The sequence below is a fragment of the Hibiscus syriacus genome, unplaced genomic scaffold (genome assembly GCF_006381635.1).
Source record: "Hibiscus syriacus cultivar Baekdansim isolate YM2019G1 unplaced genomic scaffold, ASM638163v2 tig00116962_pilon, whole genome shotgun sequence".
NCBI lineage: Eukaryota > Viridiplantae > Streptophyta > Magnoliopsida > Malvales > Malvaceae > Hibiscus > Hibiscus syriacus.
In genome coordinates this window covers 6,222,970-6,245,829 of record NW_024063488.1, presented here as the reverse complement: position 1 = coordinate 6,245,829, position 22,860 = coordinate 6,222,970, and the positions used below count along the sequence as shown (strand labels likewise).

The following is a 22,860-nucleotide window of genomic DNA, read 5'->3' as shown; positions in this document are numbered from 1 at the left end:
AATTTTAAAAAAAAATAATAAAAAAAATATAGACAAAAAAATAAAAGTGACCTTAAGTGTAATTTACCCTAAATTTTTTAATCACTTGGCTTAGCGTCAAAATTTTCAGATGATACTAAGCGGTCGATGAAAGTATTAATTTTTCTCTCTATTATATATAATGCCTATATCAAAATAATACATTTTCGCACACCTCATTTCACACAGTAATTAATTATAAGTAAATCTACTTCTAATCATGCTAGGAACTAGGAAGTATAAACTGTTGCAGGGAAACCCCATCGCCAATTGATTCAACTATAGTGCCCGGGTAAAACGGAGTGTTTTGAGGTAGCTGGTTCAGCAGAGAAACGAACGAATTGGTATCATCAATATTCCCAGCTCTGCTATTACCATTTAGATCATCTTGCTGTAATCTTTTCCCTGATTCTGAACCTGTTGAATCCGGTTCATTCCAGTACTGTGGTGGAAGTGTACGTTTAACGGTAAACGCCATGGGGAAATTTTGCTTTGAGTTTGACGGTACTGCTGGTTGTGAAATATTGGAACTGCTTCGCATCCCCTGATCTGATAATATCCCTTCAAAGAAATTATCTTCATGTTGCAGCAACGAACCGTAACTCGTAGCTTTGGATGTAAGAGCGCTTGGATTTTGATTGTTAGGAGTTGTCAGTGTGGCACGCATGCCCATTCCCTCCATAGTGTAGTCTTTGTCCCTTTCCATCGGTCGTTGGACATTATTCTTCTTGTAAATCCGGCATAAAACCCAATCATCGAGCTGAAATACAATGATTTTAGTAAGATGATATGGATACGAATCTTCTAGTTTTACGGGGGACTATAACACATACCCGTAAAGAAGCTTTCCTGTTGGGTACATCAGCAATTAGAGGCTTTGAAGTAGAGATAATATTGTCGATGAGGCGATATTCATGCATGATCCAATTGGTTTTGATCCCTTTGGGAGGCTTACCTCCATAGAACACTAGAGCTTTTTTAACACCAACCTTCTGGTTTCCATTCGAAGTTACAATCGGCTTATCGGTCCCAGTGGCTTTCCAATAACCAGAAGTTGCAGCTCTATTAGGCCTTGCTCCATTCGGATATTTCCTGTCTCGAGGACTGAAAAAATACCACTCTTGCTCTCCAAAAGTTGCCTTACCTACAAATTAATTTCACGGTTTAGTTGATCAATGAAAACATGGTCAAATATAAATTTTTGTGTACGTATGTATACTTGGCAGCTCCCATGGATCAAACTTATAAAGATCAACTTCGGCTATGATTGTAACAGGCAGAGGAGCAGATGCAGCCTTCTTTTTAAGGTAGTGAACCACTAGCTCTTCGTCGGTCGGGTGGAATCGGAACCCTGGTGGGAGCTGCGGGTGTGGCAAAACCGACAATGAATCTGTACTCTCCATTTATTTGCTTATCACCTGTGGTTCAGAAACTAGTTTTTTCATGAAACAAATGGAGGTAGAAGAAAGCTTAAAGGAAGATGAATATAAATGGAGAAGTTAAAGCTATAAGTTGATGACTTCATGTCATAAGGGGGAGGGGAGTGGCAGGTTGTTAAGGTTCCTAAGGAGCCAAGTGGACAACGGTGATCGATGACGTGTCAAGAGAGATTGAAAGGGAGTGATGACACGTGGTGGGATGGGAGGTAGGGACCACCGCAAGCGGGCAAAAGGCAAGAAAATTGGCAGGTTTGTAGGGTCGCATAATTGGAACTGCCCGTTACGCTTTCCATGTCATGCTTTTCTCATGTGATGGTTTCGCTTCTGTCCCAGAAACTAATTTCAAGAGAAAAAGGGAGAGTGTAAAGTGTGCAACCATGTCTGTTTTTGGAAATTTATTTTATCCAATCTAATTAAATCCAACAAGTTCGTATTAAGATTTTTTTTAAAAAATTATTTTCCATGTAAATTAAACTCGTTTATTTAGAATAAGAATATGCTATTGTATTGAACTGGGAGAATAGGCATAAACCCATGGGGGGAAGGGACGTTCTTGACCTGGAAGATTTGTCATTTTCCTTGTACATAATCCCATATGTAATTTTGTATAGGATGAGTGGAAGATGAACACGATTAATAAAATAAACAACTAATATATTCTTACTTGACTAAGGAAGGATGGATCTGCCACTACTTTCGAATACTCTATCCGTTTAGTCATTTCAGTTTTTTAACCTTTTTGTCATTTTTTAACTTCAAACTTTTACTTTTTTATTAAATTAATTTAAACGTGATTAAATATTAATGTTATTTTTTCTTATTGAAATATTAACGCCAGTTAATCTTCTTCAGTTTAAAAGCATCATTACTAGTATTATATTACAATTGGGTTCATTTATAACAAGTAAAAAATTAATGACTACGAATCAAATAATCTCGGTAATTAAAGGATTTGTTGTTATTTTTTGAGGTCATGAGTTCGAGCACCGCATATGTCAAGGGTATGAGCGTTCGTTGTCACATGGTTGAAAGTATTTGAACATATGCTACATTGTATTTACCACATATCTATAAAAAAACAGTTAATGACCAAAATGAATACAATAAAAATTTAAAGATTAAAATTACTATGTGGTGAAATTATGGGGACCAAAAATAGTCATTCTTCCAAGCAGTAACCAGTTTATTTATTTACAGATAAAATCCTAACATGAACCCACGGGCGGAGCCACGTTCAAGAATTGACATTCATTTTTTATTTTCTATATAAAAATATAAAAAAAGTTATATTTTTATAAAATAATATTAACATCAAGTAAACAAAATAGTGTATATCATTTTTTAAAATTATAACATCATAATTTAAATTTTATAAATAAACCTCTAATTAAATCCAGATTTCTAATTCAGCAATTTCAAACCAATCTTGATTTATGTCAAAACTAACCTTAAATGAAGAAGTTTCCAGTGAGGTTTTCAAACTTAGGGTCAATGTCCTCAAGATTTGGTTTATTAAAGGAAAGAAAAGATATATAGAGTTTAATTCCAAGAATTCCAGGCTTGGACCTATTCAGAACCGTCGACTGTGTAGTCAATTTCAAGACTAATATCTTTTTATGTTTATTAAAAGTTAAAAAGGAAAAAAAAAATCTCGTTTAAAATAAGTACTAACATTAAATTGATTTGTGGATATATGAATAATATGTTTCAAAATATATCATTAAAAATAAGAAAAATTGTAAGAAAAATGCTTGATAATCTTTAAATATATAAAATTAACCGAAAGTAATGATTTAATTTTTTTTATTTTAATCGTATATAAATTTTAAAATCGATATGAATTAATTTATAAATTAATTATTTTGATCACGTCATTGAACTAATTTTTATAATGTTATATAAAGTGTTTAGATTAAGATCTTTTCAAATCTTCAAATCAAAGAATAATGTATAAATCATGATTATAAATGATAATTAAGTTTGTTTTGTTAAAAAAATTCTCTAATTTCTAATCCATTATATTTTATATTATTTTAATGCATTATAAATCTATCATTAACTCTTAAATAGGCGAGAGAGTAAAATTTAGTGCGTACATTTGTAATTTACCCTAATAACAAATCTGTCTTTAACTTCTTTATTTGACTTTTAATTTTTTTTACAGTGAAACCCTTTTAAGCTGCAGTCTTTTAGTGTTTATATTATTTAGAGTAATTAACTATTTTTTTTACTGTAGTTCATGTCAAGATCTCATTTACTATTTTTCATTTATTATTATTCAATATAAATTTAATCATCATTGTTCATAAACATGATCTATATACCCTATAGATGAATTCCATACATTTATATAATAACGATCGATGTACTAGATAGTAATCAATATAAAATAATGGATTAGATTTTGCTTTAATATTTAATAGAGGTTAATGTTAATTTTAATACTCTCGTAGTGGTTGGTGGTCAATAAAGTTCATGGTATATATATATTTTTAGTTTTAATATTTTTCCAAACATAATGATAAATTTGTATTTAAAAGAACTCGTATAATAATTTTAGTGGTTAAAAAATATTATTATCTCAATAAATTTTAAATTTAAACAGTTACATCTGTAAGACATGTGTGTATTGTCAATAACTAAAAAAATATAAATTAATACTAACTTTTAATCATCTTATTATTTCGTACTATTAAAAAAATATTTAAAAACAAATTAATCAACAAAGATCAGCTTCGGATAACAAATATAGATTCATTTAAAAAATATATTTTTAAAAGTTGAATCATAAAAGAAAAGGTAATAATAACCCAATGGAGGGTTCCGGAAACCCCATCGTCAGGAACCGAGAGTTGGGAAGATTATGATGTGATGCGGTTAAAATACAGTTAGAAAAATGTATGGCTGGTTAAATAGGTGACTAATTAAAAGTCATACCGAAAATGTTATATGTTTTCACCAGAAATGTTATTTGTGTTGATAATAATAATGGTAATAACCGGAAATGTTATCAATATATGTAAAATGGGCTAAAAAATATTGACTTTAATAATTTAGGTTAATTACTGGAAATATTATCAACTTTAATAATATAACAGGTAGCGCCTATTTAATGTAATAGGTTGCACCTGTTTAAAGCTGATGGGGCCTTAGAAATCCGACGATAACAAAATAGGTTAATTACTTAATTTGTTATTAATATTATCAATATATTAGGTAGTGCCTAAAATGTTATCAAATTTTAAGCTGATGGAACTTTACAAATCCGACAATAACAAAATAGATTAATTACTTATTTTGTTATTAATATTATTAACATATTAGGTAACGCCTAAAATGTTACCAAAGTTTAAGTTGATGGGCCCTTAGAAATCCGACGATAATAAAATAGGTTAATTACTTAATTTTTTTATTAATATTATCAACATATTAGGTAGCACATATTTTATTTTAATCGGTAGGTAACTTAACGTAATAAGTAGCGTCTATTTTATTTTAACCGGTTAAGTTGTAAATAGTTTATCGTTTACATTAATATTATACATTTAAACAAATTGGTAGGTAGTTTAACGTAATAGGTAGCAACATCTTTTTTTTAACAGGTTAATTTGTAAATATTTTATTGTTTACATTAATATTACACCTTTAAACAAATCGATAGGTAGTTTAACGTAATAGGTAGCTCCTATTTTATTTTAACCGGTTAAGTTTTAAATATTTTATCGTTTACTTTAATATTATACATTTAAACAATCTGATAGCTAGTTTAACGTAATAGGTAGCACCTATTACGTAGCTAGTTTAACTAAACCGGTTAACATAAGAAAAAAGATCAAAAGTATAGTTAACGATACATACAATATATATATGGATACTTTTTCAGGACAATCGTTGGACATAGTTTACTGCCGAAACATTATATATACTTTTAGAGTAAGTATGGATACAAAAACTATGCAATTTATGTTTCAAAATTAATAATGTCGATACTTGGAGTAGGTGTATCAATACTTTAATAACTAGTATCGATATTTCAACAATATACACCTCTTGTTTCACCTGAAATTAAGCATAAACATTTCTTAATCAATAAATTAACGCTAAATAATACTCATTCTAAATTCAGTTTACATACCGAACCAATATTGTAATTACCAGCTTCCTTCATCATTTGGCATTCAATCATACTGCCAAGATTTGAAATTTGTAATCAATTTCAAGTTCTTAAATACTTTAATCCAATTACCATTTCAACAACAATTACACAAATACATTGATACATTGATACTTACTAGAAGTACATATATCTATCCAGTGGTTGTTTTTAATTTTCTTCAGTCTTGATACTCTCCGGTTTCATTTCAAAGTCATATTCGCGAAGAACAATTGAGAGATCAATTGACTTTATTTATCCATAATATATCAGTTTATGAACATTCAAGCATTAAATTAAATCAAATATAAGTTACATACAGTTTATCCAATATACAAGTATCGATAACTAATCCTATAGTAACCGCTTGCGTTCAAAGGAATGGGATCATTTTCTAATACAAGTATCGGTACCTATAACATATACAACATATAATATCAATTTCTACCTATAATGTTCTATAAAAGTATCAATCTTTATTTTTCACCTAGAATATCAACTTCTACCTATAATCGGTCTCAAATCCTTTTTTACTTTTAAAATACCAAACCCTAACCCTTATTTATAAATACTACAATGCTAAAATCTAGGGTTTCAACAACATACCTTTTGATTCGATTTTGATTTCGTTTCGCAACAACAAAAAACTACGATTTCAAAAAAACCTTGCTTTTATTTCGCAACAATTAAAATGCTACAATTTCAGAAAATACGAGCGTTTATGTAATGCCTTCTATTTCGCATAAACGTATGCCCCTTCAAATTCTCTGTTATGCCTTCAAAATATTTTAACAAGTTATGTTAATTATATTTAATCAATACTATTCCCCAAGTATTGATACATTTGTGTAAGGTATCGATACTTTTGAGACGTTTTTCTTTTTTGCAATTCTTTTAAATTACAAAAATACCGATACTTTTGTACATATACTTACAAAAGTATCGATACCAAACTATAACATATTATGTTAACATCAACAATTCCGGTAGCGCTTAACCGATTTTGTCAAATTAAAACCGGTATTATAAAATTTCAACCGGTTTTGTCAATTTCTAATCGGTCACGCTATGCGATTTTGTCCAATTTCTACATGTTTTGTCCATTTCAATCGGTTTTGTCTATTTGCAACCGGTTTTTGTCAAATTGCAAGCTATTATATTGTCATGTATTGATATATGTGTGTAAGGTATTGATACTTTCGAGCCACTTTTATTGTAATTCTTTTAAATTACTAAAGTAACAATACTTTTAAACATATACTATAATGTATTGAAAAAAGGTATCGATACCAAACTATAATAATATTATGTGTAAATCAAGATTTCCGGTCGAGCAATACTAGTTTTCTTAAGTTTCTTATATGTTATTACACGTATCGATACTTGTACATCAGTACCGATACTTACAATCTCATATTTTTTCCCGGCCTAACCTACCTCAAATGTTAAATTTTCACGGGTTTGTTTAAGCACCAACATGTTTTCTTCTCATGTATCGATACTTGTATACATTAATCGAAAAAAGTATCAATATCTAAATATAATATATTATGTGTAATTCAACATTTCCGATTGCGCTCAACCGGGTTGTTTAAGTTCCAACCTCTTGTCTACTCATGAACTTATGTATTGATACTTATATATATATATATACCTATCGATAACCAAAGTTTTCCAGTTACCAATTTTTTTTAATATTTCTTCATGTTTTCCACCTATAATATTATTATTATGACAACATTTCCAGTAGCGCTTAACCGACTTTGTTAAATATCTTATTAAATTTCCTTAGACATCCCAGAGAGTTGCATGATGTCCATGGCTGAAATGAGCTAGCCACCGTGCGGATGATCCATAGGCTGAGAAGCGCTACAAAAGGTACGAAATGATGGTCGTCTTGCTATTTTCTTTAATGTTATAAATTTGAGTAGATATATTTATATGAGAAAATAACCTCAGTGACCAAAAAGCCTAGATAATATACGATTTTGACCAACTTTTTTTGGATTTGCGAAAATGACCAACAAAATCGCAATGCGATCTCTATTTCGTATTGCGATCTCCACTATCGCAAATTCGCGTTGCATTTCGCGTTGCGAGAGTTGAAAATCGCGTTACGATTTTCCATTTCGCGTTGCGATAGTTGAAAATTGCGTTGTGATTTTCCATTTCGCGTTGCGATAGTCTACGATTTTCGTTGCGATTTTCCAAATTCGTTGCGATAGTCTACGATTTTCGTTGCGATTTTCCATTCCCAATAGTGTTTCCAATACTATGTGGGATTTGAGCATTACCAACACTTGTTCCCAATACTATTGATACAGTGTTGGTTAGTGGTGTTCGTCATGAAGGAAATCAAATTATGGTTTATGGCTTGCAGGTAGGCATTTAAGCTTCTCATTTAGCTGAAATTCCTTGGGATTGCTTGATGTTAAAATCTCAACTACTTATGTCCTATTTCATCTGATAACTGCACAAATAAATCATTGGTTAATCTCCTGTTATATCATTATACAGGGCCTTGAGTTTGCGATTACTGGCACTAGCATCTAACCATGAGTAAATATTCCTGTTAGTGGTATAGGCATAAGCCCTCTGCACAATAATACACATTGAAAGGAAGGAGTGTGCTACCATTGTTAATTGTTATTAATAAAATTAACAACTTGAAAGTTAATTGCCTATAATAGAAAAATGGAGTGCTTTAACTAAAACCAAGCATGATGAATCTGACTTGCTCTACATTATAAATTGCTTGTCATTTACAAAGTGATATACCATTTTGAGAAACTGGTACCTTTTGTGAATAATGTCATCCAAATGCATCTGACGTGGTAGATTTTCTTTAGGTGGGAACAATTGTTGGTAATGCTCAAATCCCACATAGTATTGGAAACACTATTGGGAATGGTATTTAAGGCTTGGCTTTCCCACTTCCTTGTTGAGTGATAGAGAACAAGGGGGACTCTCGCGCGCCGCCGCCGCCGTCCGTATCGTCTCGGGTCGGGTCGGGTCGGGTCGGGTCGTGGTCGTGGTCGTGGTCGTGGTCGTGGTCGTGGTCGTGGTAATACGTGTCTTCGACACGTCCGCGCGGATACTATCTTTTTAGAGAAAATTCTTAAGAAACAAAATCTTTTTTTTTAACTATCACAACGAATTTTCGCAACGAATTTGGAAAATCGCAACGACAACTGTAGACTATCGCAATGCGAATTTGCGATAGTGGAGATCGCATTGCGATTTTGTTGGTCATTTTCGCAAATCCAAAAAAAGTTGGTCAAAATCGTATATTATCTAGGATTTTTGGTCACTGAGGTTATTTTCTCTATTTATATTATTAATATTTTAAAAAATATGAATAAATATTATATAATCATTTTAGTTTATTTTAAAAAAATTAAATACCCTTCACAATTATTAGAAGTAGTTCATGCAATATAAAATAATTAAAAGTAAAAAAATAATAAGGAGCTTCGATTTATTTTGCAATTATCAATGGATTCTAGAAGCCATCGTAAAAAATCTCAGGGAAATATCCCCTATAATTTATTAGCAATAAAATTGCCATCAAACAATTTGAGAAGCATGTGATACATCTAAATCACCAACGTTTTCCACCCTCAAAGTCAATGCTAATAGATCTTCTCCAGTTAACATTAAAAAATAATTGTCGACGCTGATACATCAATAATATAAATATTTTCAATTTTATAATTTACAATATCTTTTATTCATTCTAGAAGAAAAAAATAAAATTAAAAAAGAAAAATAGAAAGAAAATGACCTAAATAATATATAAATGTCATATTAATAAAATCAATCCAACATGTGAATATTATGTCATCATTTTAATTTTTTTTATTTAACGTTCGAATAATCAAAATATGAGTACATTAACGTATAAATTATTTTTTAAAAAAATTGACTGTTATAATTTCTAATTTATCCTACTTATAAATGTAATCATATCTTTTATTTGTAACTTCAAACAATATGATGATATATTTAATTTTTTGAGATTTTTATGATATAAAAAATAATTTTTGGAAAAAGAATTTAATAACAATTGCAAATCAGCTGTTTGGAAAACATTTCGTTTTTCCTTTTTCTTTGCCCTAGTAGTTTACTTTTTTTCTTCATTTTTTATTGATCGGTAGTGATATTAGTTTTAGTATTTATCGTCGACTATCAGTATTTATTGTTTTTTATTTATTTTCTTATATCACATCTTTGTTTTTTCTTTATCTTTTAGTTTTCAATAACTTTATTTTTATGGTATATTTTCCTTTCCCTTTTGACATGTTTTTTTGTCCTTTTTATCGGTCTTTGCTCTTTCTCTTAATTTCTTGTGTTAGTGTACATTTATAGTTTAAACTTTCGTTGTAATTTTATATTTTTATTCTTTAATAAAATTAACTACTTCTATTTGCATAAAAAATAATTTCCTCTATTTTCATATTTAAATATAAATCGAAGAAAAACATTTTAGATAAATTGTACCCTCCTAAAATATTGTACTTCCTAAGAGATTCATGAAAACTTCACTCTATCGTACAGTGCTCATCAACTGATGCAATGTCGCGGAAGTTCCTGTACATGAAAATAAATAATCATCAACTGATGCAATGTCGCTGAAGTTTCTGTACATGAAAATAAATAATTAATGCTAAGGAGATTAAATTGTTGGATATAAACGAAGATTGTGCAGATTCTCTTCTTTCAACACAAGACCTAGCTCCAATGGTGAACATATATTATATACACAAAAGAAAGCAAATCTATTGAATCTGCAACTTATTACAAAAGAATATTAACCCCATGGATCTAATTTCTGTGCGATATATTACATGTTTTGAATTTTGCATCTATATCTACACTTATTGTCAATGTAGGGAGATAGTAAGAAAAATATATAAAATCCTACAACTTTTATATGGAGATCTTCCCACCAAGTGTTTAGGAAGTAAATTTTTGGTTTCAGTTCTTTCCATATACACAAAAAATGATTCATTTGAGGAATATATTATTAAAAAAACCTTAGGGTTAAAGGCAAAACACCTATAATACTTTGATAAATGATCTTCATTTTCATTCACGACGACGCTGCACAACTCTTGCTTGAATTTCCAGCTTCCAACTTCGCCAAATTCTTAATGACGGCATCGGTTGCAGTATTCAAGAAATGCGACCAGTCCCTACGTATCCAAAAAACGAGGAAAAAAATTAGAATCGTCGTGATCATTATATCAATTAAAGCAAACAAAAAAGATGGTAATTCGTACCCTGTCAAAGTGTCAAATGTGAGTCCAACAGTGTGCTTTGCTTCCTCGAGAGCCCAGCTAAACCTTTCCAGCTCCTTGGCCGAACTCATCCCGTAATCCATAACCCGAAGCTGAGATGGTTTCACATCGCAAAATATCGGTATAACCCTTTTCTTATTCTCTATAAGAAGGGCGAGCTCGTGGAGGCAAAAGTGTGAATCGCAATAATTGGGAGAAAAGACTGCCACGCCGATTTTACAATTACGAATCGCAGGATTGATTTCATCGTATAATCTGTCACCGGGCTGCATGTTTCTGTTATCCAGGAAGGGCCTTAACCCCATCCTGTAAAAATGATCATCAAGCAAGCCTGCAATTTTTTTCTTCGTATCGATTCCTCGATGGTTAATAAAGATATCGCATGGGGTTTTAGTGGTTGCATTGACTCGGGTTTTGGGTTCAAGGATTTTACGGTACAAGCTCTTGGCAGATGAAGCACCACGCAGCTGCATGGCTCCTTGGAGAAGCTAAAAAAATATTTATTCAAAGCTACAGAAATTAATTCCAAATGTATCCGATTTTTGTTTTTTCTGTTTGAAAGTTGTATGGGAGAGAGCTTGAGCGGGATAAAGACGCTGGAAGATGTATTTATAGATTAAAAAAAGTTGTGATGGGATTTGTTTAACGGCTCAGATTTGATTTTCAATCGAAGAATTCTTGGGTTTATGTTTGACAGAATGCAAACAAAAAGGAAAATGATAGGAGGAAAAACAAAAGCCTTGATCGCTTCACCCGAGCTTAACCCTTCAAACACGTCTATTTAATATTAATCTTTTATTTAGTTTTCGCTCTTCCAATTACTGATTTGTTTTCACAGGTTCTTATTTATTTATTTATTTTTAAAAACGTTAAATATATACCTAATTTTTATGCCCATCGTAATGAGGTAAATAAAATTAGATACGTAAGATAAGTGTTTCACTTTTTTCTTTTTAGGTAAACCCAATTTTCTAGAATGACAAAGATAACAAAACAACGATGATAACGATACATCGCACAAGAAAATGTTTCACAAAACTTTTAAATATGGATCTCATGGGATAGAAATTTGAAATAAGATAATAATGATTAAGCTTATCACACCACACATTCATAAGTTGTACAAGACCTAAGTTATCGTACGTTGTCTAACAGGTTATGCAATGAAGGGATATAGAAAACCGTGAAACCGACGGATTGGACACTCAACAAAATCAAAGGGCGGCGTTTGAGAAAAAAACAGCACATTCATATTTTTCATTACAAAAAAGCAACTTTGGCATTTCTAAGCACTTTCACATTCTTTTATTAAAAAAAATAGGGGCGGTGTTTAAGTTTTCAGTGAATTTATTTCAGCCGGCCAACCACCGCCATTGCCATTTTGCGAAGACATTGGAACTCTAAGTTACAAATGAAGAATAATTTACATCACTTTTCCATGAAACGTCCAAATTTATCAACTGCAAATGTTTAAACTCATGCCATACAATAGTTCTTACATTAAAATCACATTTTCTGACAAAAATAAATTAGGATTTGTATCTGATACAATGTATAAATTCATATAATGATGGTAAACTGAAACTTGACCATTATAAAAACATAAGAAATCAAACCTTTTAACCTTTGATTAAAATTTACTCCCCCTAATGGCTGCATCACTTGAGATCTCTATGGTGATGCATTCCAATGTGGTGTATTAACTTTTGAAACACAGATGTTTAGTGAATAAATCTGCCAAATTCTCACTTGAACTGATTTGATTAACTTTTATCTCTTTAAGCTTCTGAAGGTCATGAGTGAAGAAAAATTTAGGTGCAACATGTTTCGTTCTATCACCTTTGATGTACCCACTTTTGAGTTGTTCAATGCATGTTGTATTATCTTCAAACTACACATTAGCAACTTCTTTTCCAAATGATAAACCACAATTATTATGTATGTGTTGAATCATAGATCTTAGCCATACACATTCACAACTAGCTTCATGGATTGTTAAGATTTCTGTATGATTAGAAGAAGTTGTTGTAATCGTTTACTTCATGGAGCGCCAAGAGATTGTTGTACCACCATATGTAAAAACATATCCAATATATGATTTATCATTATGAGAATCTGACATAAATTCCGATATGCAAAACCAATCAACTTTGTTTTGGATTTATAATGGAAAAACAGACCTATATCTTTTGTGCCTCAGAGATAATGAATACTTGCTTAACTCCAGTCCAATGTCTTCGAGTTGGGCATGAGCTAAATCTTGCCAGCAAATTTACATAAAATGATATATCAGGTCGGGTATAACTAGTAAGATACATCAATGTCCCAATTGCACTAAGGTATGATACTTCAGAACCAAGAAAAACTTCATCATCTTCTCGAGGATGGAAATGATCTTTACTCGGTTCAAGTGCTCTTACAACCATTGGGGTAGTCACTGGATGTGCCTTATCTATATAAAAATCGCTTTAGCACTTTTTCTATATATGTTGATTGATGCACAAGGATTCCATCTTTTAGGTGCTCAATTTGTAACCCCAAACAAAATTTCATTTTTTCCAAGGTCTTTCATCTCGAATTCTTTCTTCAAAAAATCAATTGCACTTTGAATCTCTTCAAGGGTTCCAATGATATTTAAATCATCTACATATACTGCAATAATAACGTATCCAATTCCAGACTTCTTAATAAAAATGCATGGGCAAACTGGATCATTCTTATAACCCTTTTTTAACAAAAACTTGCTTAGGCAATTATACCACATGCATCCAGATTATTTCAGTCCATAGAGGGATCTTTTCAATTTGATTGAATAATGTTCTCGAGAACCTGAATTCACTGCTTCTGGCAGTTTAAATTCCTCAGTGAGTTTCATATAAATGTTAGTATCTAGTGGGCCATATAAATAAACTGTTATTATATCCATTAGGCGTTCTCTGATAGCCAAACTTATCAAAAATCTAATTGTAGTTGCATCCACCACAGGAGAATATGTCTCTTCATAATCAATTTCATGTCTTTGTTAGAATCCTTGTGTAACTAAATGTGCTTTATATCTCACAATTTCTCCTTTTTCATTTCTTTTACGCCTAAAGACTCATTTGTATCTCACCGGTTTCACACCTACAGGTGTACGAATTATTGGTCTAAACATTTTTCTTTTCGCTAGCGATTTCAATTTAGCTTTAATTGTTTCTTTCCATTTTGGCCAATCATCTCTTTGTTTACATTCCTCAATTGATTTTGGTTCATGATCCTCTTTGTCATTCATAACATCTAGTGCTACATTGCATTCAAAAACATAATCGACGTCGATTTGATTTCGGTTCCAATTAATACCGGACATGACATGATCAATAGAGATCTCTTCATTTTTAGGTACTTGAGTTTCTTCTGCAACTATTTTCCCAATCATGTCTAAATTCTTTTCTGGAGATCTTGGTAAAACCATTGTTTCCTCGATTTGACCATCATTATTCTTTACTTCTTTTCTTTTTTAAGGATTCTTATCTTTGGAACCAATTGGTCCACCATGATTCAAGCGTGCATTAGACCCATTTGCAACTAGAATTTGTCCATCATTCTTCTACAACTTCTCAATAAATTGTCTCATAAAGTGGATATGTTTTTACATATTCACTTTTGTTCAGCCTTGCCCAACAATATTTTCGAATCGTGCGAATAACACCTTTTAAAATAAAATAGAGATATCTAAGAGAAAATAGAGATAGATGTATCTACATATCTATATGTTCTCTAATAAATATAATACATGTGAAGAGTCAAGTCCTTTGGCATTTTTTCTTCTCAATTCATTCAAGAATGCTAAAAGTCATATTAACTAATATGAGTAATAATGACATCCACATAATATATTCATAACACACTTGAATATTTTAATGAAAATATTAATACATTTTTAAGTGCCTAAACTATACTCCAAATTGATTTTTTGTGCCTAAAGATTTTTTTTTGCTAAAAATAGATGTCTAACGTTTTCTGTGTACACTTTTAGGTGACTGCCATTATAATTTTTTTTAATTTTTGTTATTTTTAAAGAATAAAGATATAGTTTTTTAAAAAGAAATTTTTTTAAAAATAAACCCCCACGTTGTGATCTCCCTCCCCCGCCGTTGTTTGTCGGCGACCCTTCACCAATCGTTCGTGGCCTATACCGTCGTCACCCCCAAGGTCACCATTGTTCCTCGACCAAACCCTGATCATCATTTTTCACCCACGTCGATCGTCGTTCAATAGAAAATCATTAGAAGTCGTGTATTCCTCTCCATCTCCAAACGTTGCAATCGTCCATTTTTTGCGACAATCGTAGCTTGAATAATGGAGGTTCAGTCATTGGGTATTTAGGCGATTAGACGCCATCGAGATTTTGACCGATTGGTGGTGGTTATGACGGCCAGTGATGGTGAAGGGATTGAAATTAGGGTTTTATGAGATTTTGGGTTTTTTATAATTTAAAAAAATGGGTTTTCTTATAAAAATAGAAATTTTAAGTTTTTTTTAAAAAATAAAATTTATATGGATGTTACGTGTCAGATAACAGCCAAACTTAACGGTCATTATGATACATACACCTAAAAGTATAACGTTAAAAATGTTAAACACCTATTTTTAACATTTTTAATGAAAAAATCTTTAGATACCGAAAATTAATTTATACACTTAAAAGTGTAGTAAGCCTTATATGAAATTTAAATTTTCACCTAATAAGAGCAAACTATATTTGTGTGTGTGCCTGAATCTAATAAAAGTGATATTGATGTGGAATGAGTTTAGATTATTATTATTGTTACTGTAATATATAAAATAGTGTAAATTTGAGTGCATGTAAATATATATTATCTTTTGGTTTATGAATGAAGAGTAATCATTATAGTTCAAAATATTTATTGTATTGTGAATGAATCAAATTATCTTAGTGGTTAAAGAGATGATTATTATACTTAGAGATCTCGGGTTTGAATACATCGTATGTCGAGTTTTTAAATATTCATTATCAAAAAGTTGAGAGTTTTTCAAACAAATACTACTTTATAATCACTCTTAGATTGATTAAAAAATAGTCGTTGTATCAAAAATTTATGTAAATATTTCAGAAATTTTTTTACTAATTTAAAATTTAATCTCTATACTTTATTTATATAAAATTGAGTCTTTAACTTTTTTATTTAAAAATATTGATCTATTTTTTTGTTTTGTTTTTTTTCAAATTCAATATTAATTGTTGACATAAATCTAATTAAGATTTGGTTGTAGGTTTGTAATTAGGTGCAGAGTGTTGAATTGAAAGTATTTATGGCCAGTTTTTTAATTCAAATAAGACCACAATTAAGATCTTCCACCACAAAGGTGAAACAGCGACGCAATCAAAGTGCATGGCCCTTAATTTGGGACGGGTACTCTCTAGTCTCCTCTGAAGCCGAAAGAAAATTACCTCCAAAGTGGGATAACCCAAAACATGTTGAATAATTTAGACTTGGAATTCAATTACCAAAAACGTAATATTTTTTGTTTGGACTACTTATAATTATAATGTTATCTAACTGTTTTTTTTAAATAAAATTATTTTTATGATTCATTTTGCAAAATTTAAACATAATATAACCTACATGAATTGATGGCCTGACTTAGTATTAGCGGTTTAGCCCAACTTTTCGTATGAAGTCCAAAATGTTGAAATCAGTATTCGTTCCACATAATCTTTGCCTTCGGCCATCCACGTGCCTAAAATTGACCTCTTTAATTCACAAATGTTAACCACAAACCTTCCTCGATTGGAACTTGCTAAAGGCCCATTGTTTATGGTACTGTCGAGGAATCTCATTATTGTTTGCAATAAGCTGAAATTGGAAAAGATATATTTATCTGCTTCTTTATAAACTATATGATGTTTGATTGGTCACACATCACGTACCATAAATCAATAATATAATAGGGAGAGGGAGTGGGTCTTAAATCTTAATTAACACCAAAATGTTACAGGTTCCGGCTAAGCTTTCATATGTGTCTGTCTCATAGTGGGCTCCAATCAAACCGTAGCTACCGATATTGCCCCATTGGTAGATCAAAGAGGGAATTTTTATGACTAAATGAGACCAATATTATAGTTAAAAAATAAATAAAATACCAACAACTCTTAATAAAATAATAATATTTAAAGCTTTTTAGAATAGTATAAAATAAAATAATGTAGAAAATATTGATCTACATAGAAGACAATTACTAAGTTACCCAAAGAAAGTATCCTAAAATTTCTAAAATTTAGGTGACCAATTGGATAGTTTACTATTAATATGGTTAAGATTTTAACGCTTAGGGGAATAAAATGGACAATTTCTATAACGACGGTGATTAGATTGAGAGAAAATTTCTTTTGTGACCAAAATGAAAGTATTCTAAAAGTTAAGCGATCATCTTGACAGTTTACTTAAGTTGTTGATTGTAATAGATCATAGAATAATAACCTTAAAAAGTTATTTTCTAGGGATTAAAAGAAAAATATCGATGAATTATTTGTGGAATCAATCTTTGGATGTGCAAAACTTCATCATCTTCGGCTGGCTTTCTATCCACCTTTCTCTTTCATTCACGTTCATTTACAGTTGTTCATCATCTTTTCAAGCAAAATCTACTTCTTCGACGATTGTGACCAGCAGTTTCATTAACTCTTCACTTTAAGCTTTGCACTTTGTCCAGTACTTTCCCAATAAACACCAAAACCAAACCCAATGCTTGGACTTTACTTCAAGAATATCATTGATATGCTTTTTGTTTGAATTTCTCAGTCGATGGACTCAACTACTATCCTTGATCGTGCTTTATTTCAACTCACTCCAACTCGAACTAGGTCAGTTACGATTGATGTTTGCACTCTCTTATAATGAAATGAGTGAACTGAACTGTGTTTCTTTTGTTGTTGTTGAAGATTTGATCTGGTGCTCTTCTACAAAGGGAAGAATGAGAAACTTGCTTCTGGGATTTTTGAACCCTTCATGTGTCATCTCAAATTTGCAAGAGATCAGATTTCAAAAGGTGGGTATTCGATTACTTTGCAGCCACCTGCTCCTGGTACACGCTGGTTCACCAAAGCTACTTTTGAGAGGTGATTCGCTACTCACTCTTGATTCTTTCGAGTTGGAATTCAAGCATTTGGTCCTTGCATTTGTAGGATTCTGATAAATTTACCCAGCACAGCAATCTGATGATGGATTCTAATTAAGCTAGTTCAATAGGAGAGGAGGGGGTGAAAGCTTTAAAAGAGAAAAGTCTGAAATGCCCTTTTAGACTAATATTTGTTTCTCTTGTTCTGCAGATTTGTGCGCTTTGTTAGTGCACCAGCAGTTCTTGAAAGGTTTGTTACCATAGAAACAGAAATCCTGCAAATTGAGAGATCAATTCAAGATAATGAATTAGCTAATGCCAAAGGAAGACAGGAGGAAGGTATGCTCAATGACTTCAATTTTTGCTACCAAAGTTTTCCATTTTGCCCAAATCTCTTTGTTGGTTCAAAATAAGAACTGATGCATATTAGTTTAATTTAAAATATCTGCAATGCAACTCAATTGATTTGTTTTTGTCATATGGGTCAGATGCAAATGGTCATACAAAGAAGTCAACTGATTTGACAAAGGTATTTCTTTTACTTCTTTTTTTGAATAATTCATAAACTAAATGTGATCTTCCCTCACCCCAGAAATTCACATCTTCTGTTATTTCAAGTGTCTGATATTATTCTTTTATGTTTGTTTGTCACTGGGTGCTGGGTGAACTCAAGACAAAAGATGAGATTAAACAGGAAGAGAACTCCAAGTAACTTATTTTATCCTTGAATGGCCTAATTTTGGTGATACTAATTCAAACTCCCAGTGCATCGGATACCCTTGATTTGATTAATTTGATCATTTTCGTGAGTAGGGTTCAACTTCAATGGCTACTGGAAACTCGAAAAGCCTTGCTATGGAAAGAGCAAGCAATGACTTATGCTCGTGGGCTGGTTGCTGGGTTTGCAATGGAAAATATGGAACATCTCATTTCCTTTGCAGATGCATTTGGAGCATCCAGGTTAAGGTATGAAACATTAACTACAAGCATTATAGGATAGTTTTACAGTTGAAACACATACATATTTATCTGTTCATGACAAACCCTTTTTCTGTACCTGAAAGTTTCTTTGAAGTAGCTTCAGATGCACTGAACCTGTGTTAAATTAGTTCCATATAAGCCCACTTAGGGTCTTATAATCAAGCATTGTTTATTTATAGGGAAGCTTGCATTAATTTCAAGGAATTATGCAAGAAAAAACATGCAGACCGTCTTTGGATGGAAGAATTAGCTGCAGTTGAGGCATGCTCACCATCAGAACCGCCATCGTTGGGAGCATCGGGCATTGTGCTTGCAAATGGAATTAGCATCCCTAATCCGAATCTCATGTCGAGTATTAATGGTGCATCTAAAGATTATCACACTTCAAATGAATCTTCGGAAGCATCAAAATCAGACACAACATGTGCTGGAGCTGTGGACAGCAAGAAAGGTATCTCAGAGGCTTATAGCTTTTTCTTTCCTTTCCATCAGTGCTTAACAACAACCATGCTTATAGAATACATCTCATTATCATCATCATCATTCCTGTTGACTCAACTGCACTTGTCTGTATAAACGCAAAGCATTTGCCTGATTCACACATTGGATACAGTCTTACTTCTTACTTGACATATCGGCAAGGCATCCATAAGTCCTCTCAAACTTCACTGAATTTAAAATTATACTTTCGGATTAGAATCTCTTATTTGCACTAAATATGAAATTTGTTTATACTCCGAAAGATAATATTTGGTTCCTCCGATGTAAATACAGATGAGGATTTGCCTGCATCAGATCATACACCATCATCAACTACCCCAAAATATCAAGTTCCAATTCAATGGCTAAATCAGATGCCTCAGCATATGTATAATTTTCAAGGCCAGCTACCTCAATATCAAGGATATCCCTTCCATCCTATGCAGCCTGTGCCACTTCCATATCCAATGAATATGCAGTGGCCTCCTAATTCGAATCAGAAATCATCCTCCAAGCTAAAGAAGAAATCGTCGAATGGGAAAAAACTTGATTATTTGGGAGAAGAAAGGGAAACAGAATCCAGTGGCTCTGACTCTGTAACTGAAAGTGAGTCAGGTTCAGACGTGGATCAGGAAGATAGAAGGCATTCATCACCAGATCCTCCATATAGGAAGAAAAACCTTAAGAAGTCGTCCAGAACAGTTGTCATTCATAATATTAACTACATCACTCCAAAGAGGAGAAGTGGAGAGAAAGATCAAGCTTCAGATGGATCTTATTCTGGTGAGGATGATATAATTGATGCAGATTCCTTAAAACAGAAAGTGGATGATGCAGTCAAGTCACTGAAGGAATCAGGCAAATCAAACTCAAGTAACAACAAAAGAAGAGGCACAGACAAGAGCCACCACATTGCAGAAAAATCAACTGATGATCATGACCTAAACGCATCAGAGGGAGGAAAAAGAAATGGAAACTGGGGTGCTCTCCAAAAACTTCTAATGAGGGGTGAAGAAAGGGTAAGTGTGAATGAAGTAGAATGGAAGCAAGCTGAGGATGATCAGGACCATTTCATGGCTAGAAATCTCAATGGTGAAATTTCTGCAACTACTCCTTTGAACTTCGAATCTCAGAAAACTCCAGTTAAACGTTCAGGTTTGGTTGATTCTTTTGTCGTGACTGAGAGGGATGAGATTAATGAAACTAGGGTGAAGTTGGATGATTTTGTTAATGGAGAGAATTATCGTCCAATAATGAAGAAAGGGGACAGTGTAGAAGTGGATTTGTTACCTCCAGAGAGATCGGTTGAATCTGGAAAGAAGCTTGGTGATCCCATAACTGCTTCTGCAAATAAATCAGCCATAATCAGGTGTGGAAAGGAAGAAGATTGGTTTCTTGGAAATCATCCCATGAATCCCGAAAATCACCACTCATCCAATAATAAGATGCTTTTTAATGGCTCTCGTATTTTATCAGTTGAGAGTGATCCTCTATATTCTCAGAAGAGTAAGAAAGATGTTCTTGTCGACGATTCTTTCATGGTTGCAGCTCGGCTGACAGGTGATGATCAGAATGATTCCCATTGGAAAACAGATATAAGTATGGTTGCAGATCTAACTTCACCTAGCAAACCAGATGGTACAAATGATGTTTCACAAGATGAGCATAAGATACTTGATGCTAAGCCGATTGACCTTTGCATGGTGCTTGAACGAAACCCTGGATACGAATCCTCCAGAGACTCCTGGACAGTGGATTATCAAATTGATTTATCATTTACTGAAACAAATAAAAGTGCAGCAACCAAATGTGATGATGATGAGAAAGCTTTTTCCAATCATAAGAACACCATTGCCAAGCGTGATGAAGTCCATGGAACAAAAAAGCCAACCAAAGAAACAAGGTCTAGAGTTTTAAATGGACCCATAGGGAGGGGCAAAGCTGAAAATGTGTCCAAGAGCAAGAAACCATCTCTTGTTAGTAGGTCCATTACTCAAAAGAGCAAGTTGGAGAAGGTAATGGTTAATATGACTTCCAAGTACCAACCAAATATAAACCTTTCCCTTTATTAATTTCTTTATAACTTCTAATGCTAATTATGCTTATCACCAGGAAGAAGAAATGCGGAGGAAGATGGAACAACTACTGATTGAACGACAGAAAAGAATTGCGGAGAGAACTGCGGCCTCCGGTTATGCTTCGGCTGTATCCAAGAAATCACCATTAGAAAGTAAAGCAGCAAAAGGTTCCATAAAGAGTGACAAGAACAAAAATGTCTCCACTGCTCAAGCAACCAACAGCGTGAATTCTATCAAACTCAGAGCAACTTAAGAAAGAAGCCTCAATAGATCCTTGATCTTATGAATGGTTGAGATATGGCATCCGGCCCTTCACATTTTGAGGAGGATTGGATTCAAGCTCGAAATCTCTCGAGCCAAGTGAATTCGCTTGGAACATGCACTGCAGATCATATAATCGAGACGTTAGATCCTCATGCACGTGACTGTATACATTGTCAATATTTCTAAGTTACACTCGCAATTCATTTCACCATTGTTTGTTTCAATAAGTTATAAAAATTCTAAAAAAACTCAATTTTTACCCCCATATTATTTTTCTACTGTCGATGTCAGTCATCTTTGTCTTGCAAAACAAAGTTGCTTTCGTTTGTAATTTGTATACTTCTTATTGTGATACACAGTTTTTTTATAATAATACTTACAGTTAAAGCATTCAAAATGTATGACCTAAATCGACTTTTTAATGTGTAAAGCAATTAAAAATAAATCTTACAATATGTAAAATGATATATAAACTTTGATTTTATATATTATATTTTAATTTGATATTTACACAAACAACTACTATTATCATTGATTTGACATCATTAAATATAAATATTAAATTACACACTAAATCAATATATATATATATATATATATATATATATATATATTCAATATTCAGTCCATTCAATTAATCTAACTGAGAAATATTTGAATCCTTCATATGCAAGCTGTTCATAAATAAAATGGTTCATTTCGGTTTGGCTGCTCAAGATCCAGCATGTGAGTTTGAATTTTTTAAAAAAAATATTTAAAAAATTAAAAGTAGTTGTTTTAAAATTCAAACTATATTTAAATTTAAAATATTATATTTTAAATTGGGTCTGATTGTATTGAATTCTCGGTATTGCCGCATAGGACAAAGAGAAAGTCAGCAAAATGATTTTCCACGCATTAGAAAGGTTAGATTAACTGATTTTTATATTTAAATAATGCATTATTTTAGTTTTTTTTTTTAAAAATAATAATTCTATGTTCCTTTATTTATCATGTTATTGTAGGAAAAGAGCGAATCCAGGAGCCTT

The 22,860-nt window shown here is 32.1% G+C and overlaps 3 protein-coding genes across 5 annotated transcripts; 1 reads left to right on the top strand and 2 right to left on the bottom strand.

Moving 5' to 3' along the window:
• Positions 1–211: 211 nt before the first annotated feature.
• On the bottom strand, positions 212–2,256 carry LOC120190381 (NAC transcription factor 25-like). The gene is made up of 4 exons (XM_039193469.1): positions 2,212–2,256; positions 1,238–1,428; positions 852–1,162; positions 212–778 (listed from the first exon to the last, which is right to left on the bottom strand). The coding sequence occupies exons 2-4, from the start codon at positions 1,419–1,421 to the stop codon at positions 242–244; spliced, it is 1,032 nt and encodes a 343-aa protein (XP_039049400.1). The 5' UTR covers positions 1,422–1,428; positions 2,212–2,256; the 3' UTR covers positions 212–241.
• An 8,446-nt stretch (positions 2,257–10,702) lies between these two features.
• On the bottom strand, positions 10,703–11,383 carry LOC120190546 (TIR-only protein-like). The gene is made up of 2 exons (XM_039193611.1): positions 10,893–11,383; positions 10,703–10,805 (listed from the first exon to the last, which is right to left on the bottom strand). Exons 1-2 carry the CDS (start codon positions 11,381–11,383, stop codon positions 10,703–10,705), a joined length of 594 nt encoding a protein of 197 aa, XP_039049542.1.
• A 6,073-nt stretch (positions 11,384–17,456) lies between these two features.
• Positions 17,457–22,074, top strand: LOC120190218 (COP1-interacting protein 7-like). Of its 3 annotated transcripts, none has more exons than XM_039193326.1 (9): positions 17,457–17,775; positions 17,854–18,030; positions 18,241–18,368; positions 18,518–18,558; positions 18,685–18,737; positions 18,843–18,995; positions 19,190–19,461; positions 19,806–21,505; positions 21,603–22,074. In XM_039193326.1, the coding sequence occupies exons 1-9, from the start codon at positions 17,717–17,719 to the stop codon at positions 21,819–21,821; spliced, it is 2,802 nt and encodes a 933-aa protein (XP_039049257.1). In that variant the 5' UTR covers positions 17,457–17,716; the 3' UTR covers positions 21,822–22,074. The 3 variants fall into 3 exon arrangements, with proteins under 3 accessions (XP_039049257.1, XP_039049258.1, XP_039049255.1); XM_039193327.1 differs by having other exon boundaries at positions 17,459–17,775; positions 18,709–18,737; positions 19,785–21,505; positions 21,603–22,072; XM_039193324.1 differs by having other exon boundaries at positions 17,459–17,775; positions 19,785–21,505; positions 21,603–22,072.
• The last annotated feature ends 786 nt before the right edge of the window (positions 22,075–22,860 follow it).